A 24,540-nucleotide genomic window follows, 5' to 3' on the forward strand; every position below is an offset into this window, starting at 1 on the left:
TTTATTTACACCAAGTGGCCAATGTATGGAATATCCGATCAGAAAGATGCTTTTTTTGCAAGTAATGAGTGACGGTTAATGATGGATTTTTTTTTTGTAGACAAATTGCAAGTGTTGCGTTTGTACCATGGAGTTCAACATTAGATAACCGATAGAAACTAGGTGATTACAACAAAAAGCTTACTGTAATATAACTTGAGATACTTGGTTTACGAACAACTTGTGTCACGTGACAATTGTATTCTGAACATTACTTAAGGCGGCAGTTTATATTTCATTTTAAATATCCAATAACGACTGTTGATGTTTCGCTTGGTGAGTCCTTGGAGAACTCGCAACTACTTAAGGTTGTTGCTTGGCGATGAGAAGCCGTTGATTTTGGTTCTAACGCGGGAATAAAGCCGGGCTTGTGTTCTAATGACTCAGTTATTTGCCTTCGATTCCATTTGATCGTTAGCCGCCTGGTAATGCACTCAAACGAGCCGTGTCTCTGTTTCTGCTAATTGTCCTAAAATGCTTGATCGAGTGATGAATTATATTTTCTTAAAATGCAAGAGTGGGGTCTCTGGCGATGTGAGGATGTCAGTTACAGATGGCGAGAATACGATCGAGGTGAGCAGGACCGTTTAAACGAGCTATTTGCACGTAGCTTAATCGTTACAACTGCATCGTTATATTGTAATCGCTGATGGAAAAGTGTCTTTTTTTTATAAAATCCACGTTAAACTATTATCTTTTGAAATGTTTATTTCACAGGACTTCAAGGTTTTAACGCTACTGGGGAAGGGTTCATTTGCATGCGTTTACAGAGCAAAGTCTGTGAGCACTGGCCTGGAGGTGGCGATAAAAATGGTAAGATTATATTAATCTTTTTAAAGGTACATTTTGACATGTAAATGCCATGACTTAAAATCCATACAAGAACAACTGACAATGATTATATTTTGGCTAAGTCTGTAAAGAGAAGAAATTCCAATATTTTGTCAACAGAATCTATTTTAAATTTCAACTTGAAACTACCTAACCATCGTCAATTGATCGTGTCTTTTTCCTCGAGCCACATTGCATGCCTTAGAATTGCTGTGATTATTTCTCGAGCAACTTAACCAGTTCCGCCTTCCAAGGATCCAGTCCCTAACTACTTTTTTCTCTCTGAAGCCCTCAATATCCTGACTTCCAGATCTGTGCTCATCCTTCCCAGAACTCTCATCTTCTAGTTCATCTTCCCTTGGTACAAAACAACACGATAACAATTGGCATCACCTTTGAGTGCAATTGTGATGAATCACCCTTCAGCCTTCTCACTCGTTGTACTGCATGTAACACAGTTAACCACACTAGTCTTTTTCAATATCCATCCTCTGGGCACATTTGTACATATCTGAATATAGCCAGTGCATTACCAACAGTGCCTTCTACTTTCCCTTCTACACAATCATCAGAGGCCCACAAGGGACCCATACCATGATGTCCTTTTGTGTGAATGGTAATGACATCCAGCTCCACTTCTTCCTTTTCTCCCAACTGTCAAAACGCTGTTGGAACTCATGAATATTTTTAACTATTCTGGAGTTGATGAAAATGTTTAACTATTGTGGGCATTGGTAATATTTGCTTTTAATTGCAAGGAATGGATCTGTGCAAAATGCACTCTTGATAAGAATAATTGGAATTCAAGCCAGGCAATGTAATTATGCTATTTGCCTGGAATCAACATTACAGTCTAACTTTCAGACACTTGAAAGGCCCAGTAACTGTTCATCAATATTGTTAAATATTTTTTGTAAACCCAATTGTTGAAAAGTACTTGGATAAATTTCAAGCAAAATAGAACAATGAACAAGAAGTAATACTAGTTGACTGATGCCTTATAATGTGGGAAAATATCTCATATCTGGTTGGCAATGTTTTGATGTGCGGGAGCATGAAGTAAAGAATTGCAGTTCCTGTTCTACTGTGCTACTAATGCAAACTGCAATCTTACCAAAAAAATTCTAAGTGTCCAAAAAGTCTGAAAATCAGAGCGTTACATTCTGTGTTTTTTGGATGAGTTTGCAATCTTCTCACACTGACAATTTTTCTTTGGCCCCTTTCCGGCTTGCCACGCCAATCAACAGGCTGGTAAATTCACACCCATTATGTATGAAAAGAATGAATAATTACTTTCCCTAACAAGATATACAATTTTGCATTCCAGTGAAATGTTAAAATAGTTCTGAAGTACTGTTGGAATAAACAGCACTAATTTAGTTAATCTATTTACATATTATTGAAGTTACATGTTATTACAATAATAATAAATTATTAAATAATTTATTAATAAATGTGCAGTTAATGAATTTTATTTTCATAAGGCTAGTGCTTTAACAACCAATTACTGATTATAGGTAACCTTATTAGCACTGTTTATTAGCATTGCTGCATATCTTGATGCAAAGTGGTTTTCTGTTGTCAGATTGACAAAAAGGCCATGCATAAAGTGGGAATGGTGCAGAGAGTCCGGAACGAAGTGGAGATCCATTGTCAGTTGAAGCATCCCTCTATATTGGAGGTAAATTGCTACTTTTTATTAACTGTTTTTGTTCAGTCTAATCTGTCAAAATACTTGAAGATGCTTCTTGTTTTCTTTCAGCTCTACAATTATTTTGAAGACAATAATTACGTCTATTTAGTGTTGGAGATGTGTCACAATGGAGAGATGAGCAGATATTTAAAAAACAGGAAAGCCACTTTCTCTGAAGATGAAGGTAACTACCATCTGAAAATATTGAAGGGGGGCATATGAAAGTTTTTAAGAAGCGATACTTTTCCTGAACCTCTGGATTCTCCGTTTGTTAAATAAAAAAACTAATATGCAGAACACTGACCTTCTGTTTTCTCTCATAAACTGTCTTAAATACCCTCTTGTGCCTCCTCTGCCTTCTTCCAATAACAAGTGTGAAGAACTCATAGACTTTTTGGTCACAAAGATGGAGACTACGCATTCACCTGCCTCTACTGCTTTCTTTCCTTCCCCCTAGCCCAAGGCACTAAGCTTCTCAGAATATTCTCCACTGATCAAACACTGAATTTGCATCTTTTTCTGGACTTCTTCCCATCTCCTGCTGTGCTCATCTCATCTGTGCAACCTCTCCAGCCTCCTCATCCCCATGCCCACCAAATTTTTGACCACCCCACTTTTGTTTACGACCTATTGTTAGCTGATATTGTACAGTTCCCTCTCCTCAGCTACCGCCACCTTCCTCTTCAGTTCTGCCATTATCACCCCACCCCTGATTTTTGCAAAATACTATTCTTCTGCCAACCTTGTTGATAGAGGAACCTGAAGCTCTGGTATCCCAGGAGTTCCAAATAACATTTGATAAATTGCCACACCAAAGGTGAGTATAAAAATAAGAGCTCATGCTGTAGGAAGTATCTTATTTGTATGGAAAGAGGATTGATTAGCTAATGGAGTATAGGGATAGTTGGCAAGCTATAACCAGCTGTGTGTCAATGGGATCAGCTTTGGGGCTTCAGCTGTTTACAATCTATGTAAATGCCTTGTGTGAAGGGATTGAATGTATGGTAGTTAAATTTGCTGATGATGTAAAGAGGACATTGGGGGATGTGATTCTTCTAAAAGTGCTGAATTGGTGAGAATGGTGTAAATCACGACCATTTTTTCAATTCAACTTCAGACCCAATCTACACATTCTGCAATGCAGAGATCACAATCATGAATCTCATTTAAAAGCTTGGGGAGGCGGGGCCTATTCATGCCAGAGTGCGACAGTTCCAGGTCTCCGCGCATGCGCAGTAGCCCCCAAACTGTCAGATTGCACTTTGCTGAAAGTGGCGTTCAGGCCACAGTCATGTAAACACGTGAACTAGGAGCAGGAGTATGTTATAATGTAACCAATGGTAATAGGATGTGGTGGTCAGATGACCTGGTATAACTAGAAAGCAGATGAGGATTGTGCGGAGCATTTGTGGCCCAAGTGTGGTGTAATGAAGTTACTTTATTAAACCTTTACTTTGATTTACTTAAGTTTGTTATTTTGTTGCTTGTAACTGGAGTATTCTTACTGCTGGATCAACAAGCTGTTCTGACTGTAGCCTCTGGCTTACCCCCAGTAACCTTTCACATCTTTAGGGGCAGTATGTTTGCACATAGTTATGACTGCTGCCTCACTGTGCCAGGGACTCAGGTTCAATTCCCAACTTGTCTGTGTGGAACCTACACATTCTCCCCATGTCTTCATGGGTCTTCTTTGGGTGCTCCAGTTTTCCTCCCACAGTTCAAAACTCAAGCTGGTTAGTTGCGTTGGCCATGTTAAATTCCCTCTCCGTGTACTCAACTGGCACTTGAGCATGGCAACTGGGGGATTTTCAGAGTAACCTCGTTGCAGTGTTAATGTAAGTCTACTCTTGATATTATTAAACTTTCTATAAACCAATTGTTTATCAAGAATCTATCTATTTCTGCCTTGAAAACATTCAAAGACCCTGCTTTAAATGGGGACCCTCTAGTTCTAGATTCTCCCACAAGAGGAAACATAGCCACCCTGTCAAGATCCCAGGGGATCTTATATGTCTGAACCAAGTCACCCCTTGCTCTTCTAAACTTCAGGTACAAGTCTACCCTGTCCAATCTTCCCTCGTAAGATAACCTGCATTTTTTTTTAACTTTTACCTCAGTAAACCTCTGAACTGCTTCTAATGCATTTACATCTGTCCTTAAATAAGGAGACCAATACTGTACACAATCAATATTCCAGATGTGATCTCACCAATGTCCAGTATAAACAAAGCATAACCTCCCTGTTTTTGTATTCAATTCCCTTTGCAATAAACCAGAACATTTTATTAGCTTTCCTCATGACTTGCTATACGTGCAAATTAGCTTTTCGTAATTTATGCACTGGGACATCCAGATCTCTCTGCAATCTCACTATTTAGATAATATGCTTTTTTTAATACTTATGCCGAAATGGACAATTTCACTTTTTCGCAACTTGCACTCCATTCATGAGATCTTTGTCCACTCCATTTGTAGTTTCCTTATATCCTCTTCACAACTTAATTACCTACATATCTCGATCTTTCATTCATGTTATTTATCTGAATATTTAGATAAATATTTATGAATATAAACATTTATATCCAGATCAACCATGATCTTACAAAATAGCCTACCCCTGTTCCTAATTCTTGTCTTCTGTTCCATGAGACTGCCTAGCTGCATCTTCATACAAATTCCTTCCTGCCTGCTGAACTGTTCATGTGTGCCTTTGTCTGGACTTGACTTTTCTAGTACTCACCTGGCTAGACTCTAATGTACCAGCTAAAATAAACTTCTAGTCCAGATCTCTGCCTATCTATTAGCTTGCACCATGTCCATTCACTCATTACCTCTATGCTTAATGACCTACATTGGCTTCTGGTTAAACAAGACTTCCATTTTAAAATTTTCCCCTTGTTTTCAAATCCTGCCAATCTTTGGTTCCTTCCTATTCTGTAATCTTCAACTGTACAACCCTCTGATACCTGTGCTCTAATTCTGCCCTCCAGAGCATCCCTGATTTTATTCATTCTTCTATTGGTCACTATGCCTTCAGCATGGAAATCCTTTCCTTAAAACTCTTTATCTATCTTCGTTACTTTTTCTCCATTAAGACATTCCTTAAACCGTAAAACCATAGAAAATTACAGCTCAGAAACAGGCCTTTTGGCCCTTCTTGTCTGTGCCAGACCATTTTTTGCCTACTGACCTGCATTTGAACCATATCCCTCCACACCCCTCTCATCCATGAATCTGTCCAAGTTTTTCTTAAATGTTGAAAGTAACCCTGCATTTACTACTTCATCCGGCAGCTCGTTCCACACTCCCACCGCTCTCTGCGTGAAGTGCCCCCCCCCCCCCCCATATTCCCTTTAAACTTTTCTGCTTTCACGCTTAACCCATGCCCTCCGGTTTTTTTTCTCCCCTAGCCTCAGTGACAAAAGCCTGCTTGCATTCACTCTGTCTACACCCGTCAAAATCTTATACACCTCTATCAAATCTCCCCTCATTCTTCTACGCTCCAGGGAATAAAGTCCTAACCTATTCAATCTCTCTCTGTAACTCAGCTTCTCAAGATCCGGCAACATCCTCGTGAACCTTCTCTGCACTCTTTCAACCTTATTTACATCCTTCCTGTAACTAGGTGACCAAAACTGTACACAATACTCTAAATTTGGCCTCACCAATGCCTTATATAATCTTACCATAACACTCCAACTTTTATACTTGATATTCCAATTTATAAAGGCCAATGTACCAAAAGCACTCTTTACGACCCTATCCACCTGTGACGTCACTTTTAGGGAATTCTGTACCTGTATTCCCAGATCCCTCTGTTCAACTGCACTCTTCAGAGTCCTACCATTTAGCCTGTACGTTCTACTTTGGTTTGTTCTTCCAAAGTGCAATACTTCACGCTTGTCTGCGTTAAATTCCATTTGCCATTTTTCAACCCATTCTTCTAGTTGGTCTAAGTCCCTCTGCAAGCTTTGAAAACTTTCCTCACTGTCCACTGCACCTCCAATCTTTGCATCATCAGCAAATTTGCCGATCCAATTTACCACATTATCATCCAGATCATTGATATAGATGACAAACAACAATGGACCCAACACCGATCCCTGCGACACTCCACTAGTCTCAGGCCTCCACTCAGGGAAGCAGTCCTCCACAACCATTCTCTGGCTTCTTCCATTGAGCCAGTATCTAATCCAATTTACAACCTCCCCATCTATACCTAAACTTACCTCTTTAAAGAGCTTTTAGTCATTAATCCTGAAGTGATTTGGTATCCTGTTTTGTTTTGATGCCTCTGTGAAGCATGTTTTAATGTTTATCACCTTAAAAATGCCATTTAATTCAAGTTGTGGACTTGCAACATAGCACAGGTGTCAAATTCCATTTAGCAAATTAGCCTCCCCTATATTCCTTCAGAAGTCAGGAACCTCTCTAGTGTTGAGAGATTTGTGTATTACTCTGAGGTACTTTGTGAAAGCCAACTATTGCTTCCTTGGATTTATACTGTTATCTGCTGAGCTCTACTTAAATGTTACTGACCATTTTCCCCACTTTTGTATATTGTGCTTGTGTGTAGAGTCAACTTCCTCTCCTCCACATTTTTCCCATTGTTCTTTACTTTTACTATGTGTCCCTTGCTTTAATGCCTTTGCATTTTTCTACATTAAACACTTCTCTCTTTTTTTTTAGTCCAATTTCCCAGCTAACCAACCAATGGATCCAGTAGTTGCCAAAGTGACGTGAAAAGATGAAACTTAATTTGTTAGAAATCAGAAATAAGGAAACAAATCTATTCAGAATTTACTATGAATTCAACAGTGGGAATGGAGGAAGAGCGGTGTAAACAAATTGGAAACATATGCAAAAATAACAAGGCTTTAATAATAGGTGACTTTAATTATTCAAAGATAAACTAAGGAAAGTAACTCATAGCAAAGAAGGGAACTGCTTCCATGTGAAATATTTGAAATACTTATGTATGCACTTTTGTTTTTCCATAGCTCGACACTTCATGCATCATATTGTTACTGGCATGTTATACCTCCACTCACATGGTATTCTGCATCGAGACCTCACCCTTTCTAACCTTCTACTCACAAGCGATATGAACATAAAGATTGCTGATTTTGGATTAGCAGCACAGCTGAAAATGCCAAACGAAAAGCACTTCACCATGTGTGGTACCCCCAATTACATTGCACCAGAAATTGCAACCCATAGTGCTCATGGCCTTGAATCTGATGTGTGGTCTCTTGGGTGCATGTTTTATACCTTTCTGGTGGGAAAGCCACCCTTTGATACAGACACTGTTAAAAATACACTGAACAAGGTGATGCTAGCAGATTATGAAATGCCAACGTTCATTTCGAATGAGGCTCGAGATCTAATCTACCAGTTGCTTCGGAAAAATCCAGTAGATCGTATCAGTCTTTCTGGTGTATTAGACCATTCATTCATGGTGAAGTGCCCTGCATCCAGAAGTAAAAATTCAGAAACTGTGGAGGACTCTATGGATAGTGGGCATGCCACAATTTCAACAGGATTTACCACTGGAACAGGATCCTCTAGTGCTAGTACAATGGGACGCTTGCATCAAAAGACTAAGCAAGTAATAGGACAGTTTCTCCCAAACAAAATGGCAGTAATTACCTCACACAATAGACTTATCAATGATACTTCATCCATGGAAAGTAGTGCAGTCTTTAGTGAGAAAAGTGTACAAAATTCTGAAATTATCAGAGGTGGCAGAGGCAGAACTGTGCAACACTCCGAGGAAGAACGACCTCATTCTAGGTGGCTTCGCAGGGCACACTCCACTGATCGATCTGGTACTTTTCAAACCCAGAATCTAGAAAAGCCCTCTAGTATTTTGGAGCGATGTCACTCTGTTGATGCACTGACAAAGTCTGCCAGATCTGGAATGCACCATCCTGCAAATTTGTATGGCGATGGTTATATGGATAGTCAGCAATTCAGTAGAGACGTTTCAAGTATTGTTGGCTTACGTGATAAACCCACAATATCTCCGCCTGTCAAGCATACAGCAAAGTAAGTACTTTTTATTTTGCCATATATCAAATCTTCGTCCATTGTCATCTAACACTGGGTGCTGTGGGTTAAAAAGATAGTAAAGGCTTGGATAAAATTGATGGCAATAAATTATTTCTATAGTTATCTTATAGAACATGTGTTTTAACAGGTAGATCTCTACCTGCCTGCTGTTGCATGAATTCAGTTTAATATGGGCAAGTCTTGGACTCCAAGATTTTCATGCTGTAATGCAAACACCAGCCTTCCTCCACTACAAACACAGCAACCAATTTTAAGAAAAGAAAACTTAATTATTTTGTGATATTTTATGACATGTTTGTTTTGGAATGTGAGAGCTAAAAACTGATGGGATATGAAATATTGATTTGGCATTGGCAGATCAAAGCCAAAGCATTAGATAGGAGCAAAAGACACAGCTATGAAATAATATGGCCTTGAGATATGGTTCCAGTAAATCATGTTATGTCGGAGTCCTGGATAGCTAAATGAAAGTTGGGAGCTCGAGCAAAACCTTGTGTAACATAAACCGTATATTTACATTTTGTTGCTTCAGGTAGTAATTTGGCAAGCTTAGAAACATCCTGGCTTTGAACTGTGCCAAAATTGTATGTTCAATGGTTTCATTGGCAGTGGTACCTTTTGAGTGAATGTTTTTCATTATTGAACAGCCTTATGAAAATTTAAATGGCCTCTTCTCATTTGTCAGCCTTAAATTCTTTAGTTTATTAGGAGCCAACCCCTCAAGTTGTTAATAAGGCACTTACCTCTCCTAATTTTATTCACAGGTCAAATTTCGCTTATCAGCCTGTGTCCAGTGGGACATTCTTGGAGCAGATATCGCAGATTGGTACAACACAACACTGGTTTGAAAATGTTCAGGCACATAATGGTATGCAATTAAATTTCGTCATTTCAGAAGTTAATACAATGGCAAATATGCTACTTTCATTTTAACTTTTTTCTCTTGTATGTCTGTGCCGGGCATCTTTTTTGGATTGAGATGATTATCTGGCGACCTGCAGGCATACTTAGTGTTTTTATTCTTTCGTGGGATGTTGACATTGCTGGAAAGCATTTATTCCCATCCCGAATTGTTCTTGAGAATGTGGCGGTGAGGCACTTTTCTTGAACCACTGCAGTATATCTGGTACAGGTACATCCACAGAGCTGCTGGAAAGGGAGTTCCAGGATTTTGATACCTCATCAGTGAAAGAATGGTGATATAGTTCCAAGTCAGGATGGGTTGTATAGCATGGAGGAGAACTTTCAGGTGATGGTGTTTCATGCATCAGCTTGTTCTTCTAGATGGCAGAGCTGTTGTGGGTTTGGAAGGTGCTTCCAAAGGAGTCTTGGTGAGTTGTTGCAGTACATCTTGTAGATGGTACACGCTGCTGCCACTCTTGTCAGTGGTGGAGGATCTGAATGTTTAAGGTGATGGATAGGATGCCAGTAAAGTGGGCTGTTTTGTCCTGGATGGTGCTGAGCTTCTTGAATGTTGAGGCTGCACTCATCCAGGCAAGTGGAGAGTATACCATCATACTTCCACTAGTAGCTTGTAAATGGTGGACCGACACTCCAGATTTTCTCTGACTTACTCTTGTAGCCACAGTAGATGGCTAGTCAAGCTCAGTTCCTAGTCAATAGTAACCCCAGGATGGTGATAGTAGGGACAATGATAGTGACTTTGAATGTCATGGGGAGATGCTTGGATTCTCTCTTGTTGGAGATGGTCGTGCCTGCCACTTGTGTGGTGCAAATATTACCTGCCACTTTTCAGCCCCTCCAAATGTGGCCTAGGTCTTGCTGCATCTGGACACAATGTCTCAGAAATTGTGAATGGTACTCAACATTGTGCAATCATTAGTGTACATCCCCACTTCTGACCTTAACAATGGCGGAAAGGTCATTGATGACACAATTGAAGATGGTTAAGCTGAGACACAACCCTGAGGAGCTTCAGTGATGCCCTGGAATTGAGATGATTGACCTTCAACCACCGCTGGGTATGACTCCAATTATTGGGGCGTTTTCCTCCAATTCCCATTGACCAGTTTTGTTATGCCATCTTGATGCCATACTCAATCAAATGTTGCCTTGGTGGCCAGGGCAGACACTCACTCCACACTTCCCAATGGTCCTAGCAGTGCCAGGTCAGAGCAATAGTCATTTCCAGGGTGACTGGCAGTCCCCTTAGTGGAGATTGCCACAGGAGCTGGACATCATTCTGAACTGGTGGGGGTGGGGGTGGAAATTTACCAGGGTTCAGTTTGGCTGTGGTCTTTTTGGAGTGGGGTAAAGATGATGGTGATCTTTGGAAGGGGTTGCCACGTATGGACACAAGGGATGTGCAAGAGGAGTTCCCCCTCCTGCCCAGTAGTGACCTATGCATCTGTATCTGCCAGACTTATGTTGTAGGCCTCTCCTGATTGCAGAAAAGATAGTATCGGGTGTGGTAAGTTGGGGCCCTTAAGTGGTCATTAATTGGATGCTTAGTTTAAGCGGCTCTAAGCCCAAATACCTCATCCACCACTTGCAGGTGGTGGTGATAGAGATGTGTGCTAAATTTTGAGCCCTATGTCCCAGCCTTTAAACTTTGGCAGGATAGTGCAAATTCTAGCCTGTTGTAATTTAAGGTTTTTTTAACCGAAGTAGTACTCAGTTTCCTGAAGGGAAATTTCTGGAAGTGTCATATGGGTAATGTACATAAATGTGTACAATAATTGGGCAAACTTAGATTGTCAAGATTTGTTCATTTAAGTAAATGTGTATCATTTTGTACCTCCTAGCTCCTCTCAAAAGAACAGTGGATGTTAGTGCCACAAGTAGTCCTGGTGGAAGTTTCCACAGTGAAAGAAAGCAGCAGATTACCAAAGAAGAAGGATCAACAGATACATGGGGAAAGAATCCCATCAACAAAATAAAAAGTGATACTTTTTATGAAGAGAGCTGCTGCAGAAAACAGATGGGAATTCAGAAATATGATGGGGTTCCTTTTCCAGCAGGGTGGAGCTCTGCAGAAGGAGACAACAGGCAAGCAAACGCACAGTATAGCTGTCAAGTGTTGAAACAGCACAGCTTTGTACAAGGAGAAAGACAGCCTGTTGAGAATCAGATGAGAACATTGCAAGAGTTGGTCTCACCACTGAAGGCCCACAGACTTAAACCGATCCGTCAGAAAACCAAAAATGCGGTGGTAAGGATTACAACTTCAATATACTATTAACAAATGAGTTAGTTGTAAAAATTGTATGGGAATTTCTTGATTTGATATTAAGTTGAAACACAGGTTAATAATAATAAAGAAAAGTACTTAATACCATCTACATCAGGAAACTCTAGGCCTCATTGACCTCAACAAAAATAGTACTTAGCATACAATAATTAGTCTCTGTTCTTGAGTTGGGATGGATTTGCAATCTGTGGCAAGCCGTGTGTCAAGTGATTAGACCGTCACAGTCCTGGAGAGTATAACTCAAAAAGTAGATGATGGTCAGTTGGCCATCTGTGCCAGAGAGTGCAAGCAAAACAAAGGTCAAGACCTTGGCCAAAGAAGTAAGTTTTATGACGAGCCTTAATGAAATCTAGGAGGATGGGAGAAGGAAATGTTTAAAGAGTGAATTTCAGTGCATGAAGCTAGTTAGTGAAACACATGACTGCCAATGGAGTGGCAAAAAGAAGTGGAGAAGCACTGTCAGAGAAAAGTAGAATGCGGGCAATTGCATAGTTTGAGGCAGTTAGAAACAATAAGATGTAATGCCATGAAGGCATTTGAGCATCAGTTTTGGAATTTTAAATTTGAACTGTTGGATATTTTTATAGCACCTTTCAGAATCTCCGAACTCCCAGAGTGTTTTGCACTTTATAGGCTGTACGCAGAAAGGTCCTGCAAAAGCAATGTGAAAAATGAACATTGGTGTGGACACCAAAAATAACTCCCCTGCTCTTCAAAATAGTACCATGGAATCTTTTGCATATACCTGAGAGGGCAAGCAGGGCCTTGGATTAATTTTGCAATACAAAGATGGTGCCTTTGACTATATAGCACTGTGTCGGTACTACACTGGAGTGTCAGTATACATTTCTGTGCCCATGTCTCTGCAGTAGGGCTTGGACCCACTCCCTGGGAGGAGAGTACATGATATATGAGTACTGATCCAATGCTGATACTGTGCTTCAACACTAGGTATTGAGGGAACCAGAAGGTAAAGTACGTTAGCAAGGAGAGGAATAATTGACAAGTGGGACTTAGCGCAGGATAATGTAAAGGCAGCAGAGATTGTATGAGTTGAAGCTTATGCATTCGCAAGAAAGGGAAATCAGCCAGGACAGTATTAAAGTTTTGGAATAATAAAGACATGGGTAAGCATTTTAGCAGATGTGAGTAAGATTATAGGTTCAGAAGAAAAGCTTGTGTAAGGCACCAAGATCACGAACAGGCTGGTTTGATCTGCATCAGTGGCTAAGGAAGAAATCAGAATCTTTGACATACAAATCTTGTAGCCTGGGTCTTCTCAAAGTTTAATGGAAGAAAATTGCAGCTTACTGATGACAGCAAACCTGATGAGGGTTGAGACAGATGAAGAAATAGAGCTGGGTTCTGTCGATCAAGAAGTTAAAGCTGACATCTGTGGGTGGTCATCCAGGGGAAGCTTATAGGATAAGTATGAAGAGCACATCTATGGACTTGGGTAACCTTACAGGGTGGGAAGTGAACTGATCACTGGAGATTTTCTGGGTATGGTTAATTAGGTAAGAGCAAAATAAGTGAAGGCAATCCCAGTGAGCTGGACAGTGGAGGCAATCCCTGTCCATTAACAGTCTCCCTCCACTTGGCTGAACTCATTCTATCAGTTAACAATTTCTCCTTTAATTCATCTCACTTCCTGCAAATGGAAAGTGTAGCGATGGGTGTTTGCATGGGCCCTATTTATGCTTGTCTTTTTGTGGGTTACATAGAACATTTCCTGTTCCAATCCTAATCAGGCCTTCACCTACAACTCTTTTTCTATTATATTGATGACTGTATTGATGCCACTTCATGCTCTTCTCTGGATATGGAAAAAAAATTGTCATTTCTTTTCCTTCCAATTTCCATCCCTCTCTTACCTTCACATGGTCCGCCTCTGACGCCTCCTTTCCCTCTGCATCCGTTTCTGGTGATAAACTGATCACCAACACTCATTACAAGCCCACCGACCCCGTATAGCTACCTCAGCTACAGCTCCTGACATCCTGCTTCCCGTAAGGACCGTGCCCCATGGTTGATAGGCTAGTCCAACCGGATTTGATTCACATCCTTTTGCCTCTGATCAAGAACCATGGTAGCATCCCTCTTGCCCTCACTTCCCATCCCATCAGTGCCGTATTATCTTCTGCCACTTCCTACAATTCCAGCATGATGCCACCACAAAACCAATTTTCCCCATATCCCATCAGCATTCTGTAGAGACTGCTTCCTCCATGGCACCCTGGTCCACTCCTTTAGCACCCGCAACACCTCATTGCTTTCCCTTGTATGTGCAGAAGGTGCAGCACCTGCTGCTTTAACTCCTCCCTCCTCACCCTTCACCCTCACAGGTGAAGCAACATTTCGTTTGTACTTCAGTTTGGTCTACTGTATTCTTTGCTCCCAATGCTGTCTCCTTAGCACTGCAGATTGGGTGACTGCTGAACACATGCAAACATGACCTCAACCTTCCTGTTTCTTGTCCTTTCAACTCAACATCTTCCTTTCATGCCCACATGTCTGTCCTTGCCCTACTGCAATGCTCCAGTGAAGCCCAATGCACTCTGGAGGAGCAGCACCTCATTTTCTGATTAGGCACATTACACTCCTCACAGTTAATGAGCCTTATACTCTGACCTTTCTCTTCTATCGTGACTTTTTTATATCCTAAATATTTTTTGTCCCAACGCAAACTTCCCCCACTCTAATTGGACCATCTGTCACCCATTATTTAAATTTTGCTTTCACTGAGAATTAACCTTTATTTTCTCATTAGCACATTCTGATATTTTATGTCTATGCGACTGCTAGCACCTTTTCCTGCCATTAACACTTCCTCTGTCTTGTGACAATGATTGCAATCTCTTGAAACTTCCACCACTCTGCTTCAGCTGCTACACCCACTCTTAAACAGTATGTAATCTATCACAATCTATCGCATTTGGAGTACTGCGTCCAGTTCTGGTCACCTTATTACCGGAAGGACGTGGAGTCTCTGGAAAGGGTGCAGAGGAGGTTTACCAGGATGTTGCCTGGCATGGGGGGACTGGGTTACGAGGAGAGACTGAAGAGACTGGGGCTATTCTCCTTGGAAAGAAGGAGATTGAGAGGGGACATGATAGAGGTATATAAGATACTGAAGGGAATAGATAGAGTTAATAGTGAGAGACTGCTCCCTAGACTGGGTACGAACACAAGAGGTCATCACTTAAGGGTGAGGGGGGGGACGTATAATTTGGAGGTAAGAGGAAGGTTCTTTACACAGAGAGTTGTGGGGGTCTGGAATGCGCTACCGAGTAGGGTGGTGGAGGCAGGCACGTTGGACTCGTTTAAGATGCAGTTAGATAGGCATATGAGTGAAACGAGAATGGAGGGATATGGTAGGGGCTATTAAATAGGGTTAAACCTCAGGAGACACCGGAAGGGCAGGCTGTATGATTAATATGTTTTGTCTTTATTCCACAGGTGGAGGTCCACCTCGTGTCAAGCGAGGGGCATGCACACGGCGGGTTGTGCGTGGGCTGCTCTTGGAAGTCTGGGAGTGGCCTAGTACTTCATGTCGGTGTGTGTGCTTGATCCTGGACCGATAGACGGGCTCCACAACAGCTCAGTGACTAGCACTGCTAGCTGTGCAGATACATGGATTTGGGCCTGTGTCTGTGGGAGTTTGCGCATTCTCCCTGTGGTTGCGTGGGTTTCCTCCGGGCGCTCCGGTTTCCTCCCACACCCCAAAGATGTGCTCTTAGGCTAATTGGTTTCCACCAAATTGACACTATTTCTTCCCTGAATCTGACTGAGTAGGGTCCCATTCGTAGACATGCAGGGTAGAATAGGTGTAGGGTGATGCGGCGGCGCGGGCTCGTTGGGCCGAAGGGCCTGTTTCCCGTGCTGGATTGTTCTTTGTTCTTTGTATTCCTCTTCCTCTTAGCTCTGAAGAAGAATCATGGATTTGAAATGTTTGCACTATTTTCTCTCTCCACATGTTTGCTGGACCTGCTGAGTTTTTCCATCATTTTCTGTTTTTGTTTCAGATTCCAGCAAGATGTAGATCAAAAATTGTATCATGACTGTATTGAAGTCCACAGCAAGGTTAGAGATGTAAAGCAGTTTAGTCAGAAAGAATGTCATCTGTATGTTGGTATGTTTCAGATATTTTATATTGTGGCATGGGCAGAAACCTGCTTGGTGAGATTCAGACATGAGTTATAAGCAAGTACACGTTTGGTAGGTAAAAACATGTTTAGGAGTTTTGAAGAGGACAGGGAGGTTGGTGATTGGTTTTGATTTCTGAAGGCATAAAAGTTGAGCAGGGTTTTTCAAGAGGGACAACTGCTGGTTTTGAAAATGAATGAGAGAGGAAACATTCCCAGTTGACTTGAATAGGAGCAGAGAAGAAAGTTGAATGGTCAGCAATTTCATAAGAAAGTGGTGAAAGATCTTTGGTTTTGACACCACAGATACCTGAAGTAAGTAATCAACTATCTGTAAGTAATGTTAGGATAACTTATTACGAAGTCAGGGACTACAGCTGTCTGGAAAGATTCAACAGATCAGAGCTTTTTACTCTGCAGTGACCTCCTGGAGAACTTTATGAATGGGCTGGACAGGGCTGAGATGAGGAGCATGATTACACTTTTTGGAAAATCCAAAACTGAGAGTCATAAATACAAGGTAGTACTATTAAATCTACTATAGAAATAAGGAGAGAATTCTCCATTTAGTGGAAGGTTAGAATGTGAAGCAGCCACTACAGGAAGTGGTTGAGTCAAATAATTTTGATGCTGTCAAAATGAAACAAAACTAGTACATGAGAATAAGGAAGATATGCTTAATAAGTGGAAATTGGATAAGTAAAATGGGAACAGACTTGCCTCTGTTCATTTGATTTTGTTAAATTGATTATTTTAAAAAGATGTATAAACACCTGCACAGGCCAATTGGTCTGAATGTCTTGTTCCTGTGCAATAGATTATTCTGTTTGAATACCTCAATTTTTGACATACAGCTATATGTAATTAAACTTGTTGTTCAGGTGAGTATTCTCGACTCAGAAGAAGTATGTATGGAACTTCTGAAAGGGAGTGGAACTCAAGAGCGTGTGAAGGAAGTACTTCGAATATCTTCTGATGGAAGCACGGTTAGTTATTTAAGAAACGTTGATAATTTGATTCAGTGACTTGGATTATCTGTATGTGGGTGTGGGAGGATTTCTCCTAAACACAAGTTGTTTTGATAATTCTGCCAATAGTTTATAGTTTCTATGTGTCATACTCTAATACATTCCAGTAACTATATTCAAGTTGGTTTAATCTAGAGGAAAGATATTTTGTGAATCATTTACATTGTTTTATCAATGATATCTCGATTTCACTCCAGGCTTCATTGATGTACAGCTAATGCTATGATACATTTCATTAGATGTTGCCAACAAAATCTGTGTTTCATGTGTTTGACATTATTCTCTACAGGTCCATATATATCACCCAAATGAGGGAAGAGGCTTCCCACTGGATGACAGACCTCCATCTCCACCAGATGATGTATTTGTTTACAGTTTTGACAACTTGCCAGGTATCCACTGTTAATAGACAATGTTAAAGCTGAGGTTTTCTTGCATTTTCATCCTTTTAAAATGTATAGAAGGCCAGATTACGTAGCTTTGATAGCAAGAAATTATTTACAGCGTAATTTAGTTGAGTATTTTTGTCATATTGGTGTAGATTATGTATAAATAGTACACATCCCAGTTATCCAATAAACAGACTTGTTAAATATGCACGGCTAGTGTTGTCATAGCCTAAATTAATGTGTTTCCTTTTAAAATTACTGATTTTCATGATCAACCTTAAATAGAAGGATAAGTAAGAATGTAACAGTTTAATGTTTTATTTTGGTTTCTATTCCAGTCTCTATAATTTATATTGGCAAAGTAACAAGTTTATGAGAGTCAAGGTAATGAAAAATTTAGTGTTGTGTAAGGAGGAGGATTTAATTAATGATCTCATAGTTAAAGATCCTCTAGGGAAGAGTGATCACAGTATGATAAAACTTCAAATTCAACTTGCGGGCAAGAAACTGGAGTCCCAAACTAGTATCCTGGATTTAAACAAAGGAAATTACGTAGGCATGAGGACAGATTTGGCCCTAGTGGACTGGGCAGAAACATTACAAGGTAGGACAATTGATGAACAGTGGCAGATATTTAAAGAGCTATCCAAGTCTTCACAACTAAAACATATTTAAGAGAGGAGGAAACATGGTAAAAGGAGAGAAAGACTTCATTGACTAAGCAAGGAAGTGGAGGAGAAAACATAAAGACAAAAGCAAAGGCATGTTGTCTTGCAAAGACCAGCGGCACACCTAGAAGATTGAGAAACTTTTAAAGATCAGCAAAGGGTTGCTAAAGTAATAAAAACAACAAAGGTAAATTATGAAAGAAAACTAGTGCAAAATATAAAAACAGATAACAAAAGCTTTTATAAGTATATAAAGAGGAAGAGAGTAGCTAAAGTAAATGTCGATTCTCTGGAAGATGAGGCTGGGGAGTTAATTGTGAGGGATGCAAAAGTGGCTGAGGCACTAAATCAATATTTTGCCTCCGTTTTCATAGCAGAGGAAACAGTATTATTCCAATAGTAACAGAAATTGCAGATGTTATAGAAAGGGAAGAACATAAAAATATCATCAGGGAAAGGAACTAAGAGGGCCTGATGGCCTACATCCTAGGATGCTCCAGTTTCCACCCATAATCCGAAAGACATGCTGGATAGATACATTCGCCATGCTAAATTCTCCCTCAGTATACCCGAACAGGTGCCAGAGTGTGGCGACTAGGGACGCAACATGTAGGAAACCATAGTTCAATTAGTTAACATCTGCTGTTGTTAAAATCCATTATAAAGGAAGTAATAACAGGACATTTAGAAAGTCAAAATGCAATCCATCAGAGTCAGCATGGTTTTTTTTTGAAGGTTAAATCGTGTTTAACTAATTTGCTTGAGTTCTTAGAAGACTTGACAAGCTGGATAATGGGGATTGTGCAGATGTAATATATCTGGACTTCCAGAAGGCATTTGATAAGGTGCCACACAAAATACTAATACGCAAAGCTAATTCACATAGGACTAGGGATAATGTATTAGCTTCAATAGAGGACTGGCTAAGCAACAGAAAGCAGAGATTTGAGATAAATGGGTCTTTCTCGGGTTGGCAAGCTGTAACTAGTGGGGTGCCACGGGTTTCGGTCCTTGGGCCCCAGCTAGTTGAAATTTATATTAATAATTTAGATGCAGGGATAGTAGATGCCATAGCCACATTTATAGATGACACTAAAATAGGTGTATAGTAAGTTGCAAAAACGAAATAAGAAATTTACAAATGGATATGACTAAGTGAATGGGGCAAAATGTGACCGATGGAGTTTAATGTGGTTAAGTGTGAGGTTATCTATTTTGATAGGAAAACTGCAAGGCAATGTATTATCTAAATGGGCAGAAACTTTGTAATGCTTCGATACAGAGAGATCTGGATCCTCTTGTGCATGAGTCACAAAAATCTAGTATGCAAATACAGCAGGTAATGAAGAAGGCCAATGAAATCTTGGCAGTTATTGCTAAAAGAACAGAATATAAAAGTAGTGAAGTGTTGCTGCTACTGTACAAAGCATTAGTAAGACTGTACTTAGAGTATTGTATGCAGTTTTGGTCCCCTTACTTGAGGGATCTAGTTGCATTGGAGGCAATTCAGAGGAGATTCAATAGATTGATTCCAGAGATGAGGGGTTTGACTTGCGAAGAGAGATTGGGCAGTTTAAGCCTTTGGTCCCTGGAGTTTAGAAAAATGAGAGGAAATCTAATTGAGGTGTACAAGACAGTAAGGGGAATTGACAAAGTAAATGTGGAGAGGATGTTTCTTCTTGTAGAGCAATTTAGAACAAGAGGTCATGGTTTTAGGATTAGGGGTAGCAGATTTAAAACAAATCAGGAGAAATTACTACCATCAAAGGACGTGAGTGTTTGGAATTCACTATCCCAGAATGTGGTGCATGCTGGGATTTTGGGTAAATTTAAGGAAGTGGTGGACAAATTTTTATTTAGTAAGGGGTTTGAAGGGCTAAGGTGAGCAGGCAGGAAAGTGGAGTTGAGGCTGAGATGAGATCAGCTATGATCATATTAAATGGCAGTTCAGGCCCAAGGGACTAAATTACCTCTTCCTACTTCCAGTTCTTATTGATACTTATGGAGCAGAATTTAGAACATAGAACATTACAGCGCAGAACAGGCCCTTCGGCCCACGATGTTGCGCCGACCAGTTACAAAAACAATGACCCACTAGCCTATACCAATCCCTTTTCGTCCATAAACCTATCCAGAGATCTCTTAAACGCCCCCAAACTAGACGCATTTACAACTGCAGCAGGCAGGGCATTCCAATCCCTCACCACCCGCTGGGTAAAGAACCTACCCCTGACATCCGTCCTGTAGCTACCCCCCCTTAATTTAAAGCCATGCCCCCTCGTGCTAGCTTTCTCCATCCGAGGAAAAAGGCTATCACTATCCACCCTATCTAAACCTCTAATCATCTTATATGTTTCAATAAGATCCCCTCTTAGCCGCCTTCTTTCCAACGAAAACAACCCTAAATCCCTCAGTCTCTCCTCATAGGACCTCCCCACCATACCAGGCAACATCCTAGTAAACCTCCTCTGCACCCTCTCCAACGCCTCCACATCCTTCTTGTAGTGCGGGGACCAGAACTGCACACAGTACTCCAAGTGCGGCCGCACTAGAGTAGTGTACAGTTGCAACATTACACTGCGACTCCTAAATTCAATCCCCCTACCAATAAACGCCAAGACACCGTACGCCTTCTTAACAACCTTATCTACTTGATTCCCAACTTTCAGGGATCTATGTACACACACACCTAGATCCCTCTGTTCATCCACACTATTCAAAGTCCTCCCGTTAGCCCTATACTCGACACATCTGTTGCTCCTACCAAAGTGAATTACCTCACACTTCTCCGCATTAAATTCCATCCGCCACCTCTCGGCCCAGCTCTGCAACCTATCTAAGTCTCCCTGCAGACTATGACACCCTTCCTCACAATCTACCACACCTCCAGTTTTGGTGTCATCAGCAAATTTACTAATCCACCCAACTATACCCTCATCCAGATCATTAATAAAAATTACAAACAACAGTGGCCCCAAAACAGATCCCTGAGGCACACCACTCGTAACTGTACTCCATGATGAATATTTACCATCCACCACCACCCTCTGTCTCCTATCTGATAGCCAATTCCTGATCCAACTTCCTAGATTACCCACAATCCCATACATCTGCATTTTCTGCAGAAGCCTACCATGGTGAACCTTATCGAACGCCTTACTAAAATCCATGTATACCACGTCAACTGCCTTGCCCCCATCCACCTCTTTGGTCACCTTCTCAAAAAACTCAATAAGGTTAGTAAGGCACGACCTACCCGCTACAAAACCATGCTGACTATTTCTAATCAATTCATTACACTCCAAATAACTATAAATCCTATCCCTAATAATTTTTTCTAAAACCTTGCCCACAACAGAAGTAAGACTCACCGGTCTATAATTCCCGGCAAAGTCTCTGTTCCCCCTCTTAAACAATGGGACAACATTCGCTATCCTCCAATCCTCCGGGACTACACCAGAGACCAATGACGACCTGAAGATCTGAGCCAGAGGCTCTGCAATCACCTCTCTAGCCTCCCAGAGAATCCTAGGGTAGATCCCATCCGGACCAGGGGACTTATCTATTTTCAGCCCCTCAAGAATTTCCAGCACATCCCCTTTATCAACCGTAATACTGTCTATTTTACACCCCTGCAACCCAATGTCCTCCTCAGCTATATTCATGTCCCCCTGCGTGAACACCGAAGAGAAATATTGGTTCAATACTTCTCCAATCTCCTCCGGTTCCACACACAACTTCCCCCTGCTGTCTGTAACTGGCCCTAATCTTGCCCTGACCAACCTTCTGTTCTTGACATACCTATAGAACGCCTTAGGATTCTCCTTAATCCTATCAGCCAAAGTCTTCTCATGTCCTCTTTTAGCCCTTCTCAACTCACTCTTCAACTCCCTCCTAGCCAATCTAAAGCTTTCTAGTGCACTATCTGAGCCCTCCAATCTCATCCGAACATAAGCCTCCTTTTTCTTTTTAACCATCGACTCAACTCTTTTAGTGCACCACGGTTCCCTAGATCTACCAAATCCACCATGCCTGACAGGGACATACCTATCAAGGACTCGCAGTAGCTGCTCCTTGAAAAAACTCCACATTTCAGACGTTCCCAGTCCCTGCAATCCCCTAATCCAATCCATGCTTCCTAATTCACTCCTGATAGCCTCATAATCGCCCTTACCCCAGCTAAAATTGCTGACCCGAGGTTCATGCCTATCTCTTCCCATCACTAAGGTGAACGTAACCGAATTGTGGTCACTATCACCAAAATGCACACCAACTTCCAAGTCTAGCACCTGGTCTGGCTCATTTCCCAGCACCAAATCCAATATAGCCTCACCTCTAGTTGGCCTGTCTACATACTGAGACAAAAAACCTTCCTGCACGCTTTGTACAAACACTGACCCCTCTAGCGAGCTAGAACTATAGCAACTCCAATCAATATTCGTAAAGTTAAAGTCCCCCATAACAATTACCCTATTACTTTCACTCCTAACCAGGATTGTCTCCGCAATCCTTTCCTCAACCTCTCTAGAACTTTTAGGAGGTCTATAAAAGACTCCCAACAGGGTGACCTCTCCTCTCCTATTTCTAATCTCCGCCCATACTACCTCAACTGACAAGTCCTCATCAAACTTTCTCTCCGACACTGTGATACAGTCCTTGACTAGCAATGCTACCCCACCCCCCCTTCTACCTTCTTCTCTACTCCGACTAAAGCATTTGTACCCCGGAACCTGCAACATCCATTCCTGACCCTGCTCTATCCATGTCTCAGAAATGGCCACAACATCAAAGTCCCAGGTACTGATCCACGCTGCAAGTTCATCCACTTTATTGCGAATACTCCTCGCATTAAAGTACACGCATTTCAAACCCTGCTCCGCCCCACCCCCACTATGCCGTGCCTTGCATTCCCCAACTATGTCCCCCTCACTTTCACCCCCTTTCCTCACTATCCCTCCCCCCCTCCGAATCAGTTTAAACCTTCCTGCATCGCTTTTGCAAATTTACCCCCCAGGATATTGATTCCCCTCTGGTTCAGGTGTAGACCATCCCTCTTATAGAGGTCCCACCTTCCCCAGAATGAGCCCCAATTGCTCAAGTACCTGAACCCCTCCCTCCTGCACCATCCCCTCAGCCACGAGTTCAAACTTTCCCTCTCCCTATTCCTCTCTAAACTATCCCGTGGCACAGGCAAGAGTCCAGATATAACTACTCTTTCTGACTTCGCCTTTAGTTTCCACCCCAACTCCATAAATCTTTGCTTAATATCCCCTTCCCTTAATCTCCCTATTTGTTTTCATCCATTTTAAAATCCAGTCATTTGGGGTGAGGTAGTGATTAGGAAGGAGTAATCTGATCAGAAATACACACTCGAACAAGTTTTTGATAACTTGGAGCTGGCAGTCCAACCCTGCTGAAGTGAGGGGGTCAGTGCTTGGCCAGCGATGCAGGGTCTCAGGGCTGGCCAGTAATTGAGCTGGTCAGCAATCAGGAGGCCAGCAGTGCAAGCTACTGCGCATGTGCCAATCTTGGCATTAACAGACCAGCGCATGTACAGTGGCCTGCTCAACACAATGCTGCCAGCCTGTCTAGTGGGAATAGGTCCTGACTCTAGCTATTGATTGTGATTCACATTGGGGCAATCTGATGCACTGAGTATGGGAGATTCATTTTGAAAGTCCAGCTGAGGAAAAAAAGGCAATGGGATTACTCTAGCTTTTATGCAAATTTGGCACAGAATTTTTTTTGGGAAAATTCCACCTTGGGTTTTAAGAAATTTTGAGAATTGCCTGGCCCTGCCCCTGCCCCTGGCTACCAGGGGGCTTCAATGGCCTCCAATTCCCCCCATCCCCCTCATTAATATTTAAATCAGCGAATTTCACCCATCAGGGAGATGGAAAACCAGACATGAACCTAATTTTTCGCCTTCTGCCTGATCTTACCACCTCACCTTGCTGAAAGTTGGGTGGGACGAGGTCATAAGATTGCAGCCTTAGATTAATTTTTGTATCACCTCACCAACGTGTGTTACAATTACCTTCCACAGATGTTTTCCTTCCATTTCTGCCCAAAATCTATTTTTGCATGCTCTTCTTTCTCACCTTGCAAGGGCTGAATTACATGACCCCAGGAGAGGTGACAAGCTTTAAGAAGGCCTCTCCAGCAAGAGCCAAATTGGCCATTGATAATGCATGCCTACTTGGTCCACTGGCAATATTGCCTGTGTATATTAACAATGACTTTTGCTTACAGCTGTGCTTACTGAGGCACTTTTGCTCGCACAACAAGAGTGGATCTTCATCCTGAAGGCCCCCGAAGGGCTTTTCCTCCTCCAATCTGCATTAGTGTCCATCCCCTCTATCATGTGGACCAGTCAGTGTCTGAGGAGAAGGCAACTGCTGCTGGCATTGCTCCTGTTGTATCTCATCAGCACTTCAAAGCATTGCTGTATAAGTTGCTCCCAT

General features: G+C 41.5%; 1 protein-coding gene across 1 annotated transcript in view; it reads left to right on the forward strand.

Moving 5' to 3' along the window:
• The first annotated feature begins 545 nt into the window (after positions 1 to 545).
• The window catches only part of plk4 (polo-like kinase 4 (Drosophila)), a 39,122-nt gene continuing 15,127 nt past the window's right edge, over positions 546 to 24,540 (forward strand). Inside the window, exons 1-9 of the mRNA XM_080193785.1 lie at positions 546 to 612; positions 757 to 852; positions 2,456 to 2,551; positions 2,633 to 2,747; positions 7,564 to 8,611; positions 9,400 to 9,503; positions 11,401 to 11,807; positions 16,873 to 16,977; positions 17,309 to 17,411. Of these exons, the coding sequence (XP_080049911.1) occupies positions 580 to 612; positions 757 to 852; positions 2,456 to 2,551; positions 2,633 to 2,747; positions 7,564 to 8,611; positions 9,400 to 9,503; positions 11,401 to 11,807; positions 16,873 to 16,977; positions 17,309 to 17,411 (2,107 nt within the window). The 5' untranslated portion in view covers positions 546 to 579. The remainder of the gene's footprint in view (positions 613 to 756; positions 853 to 2,455; positions 2,552 to 2,632; positions 2,748 to 7,563; positions 8,612 to 9,399; positions 9,504 to 11,400; positions 11,808 to 16,872; positions 16,978 to 17,308; positions 17,412 to 24,540) is intronic.

Source organism: Carcharhinus amblyrhynchos, chromosome 1, assembly GCF_965287045.1.
Source record: "Carcharhinus amblyrhynchos chromosome 1, sCarAmb.v2.hapA, whole genome shotgun sequence".
Taxonomy (NCBI): domain Eukaryota; kingdom Metazoa; phylum Chordata; class Chondrichthyes; order Carcharhiniformes; family Carcharhinidae; genus Carcharhinus; species Carcharhinus amblyrhynchos.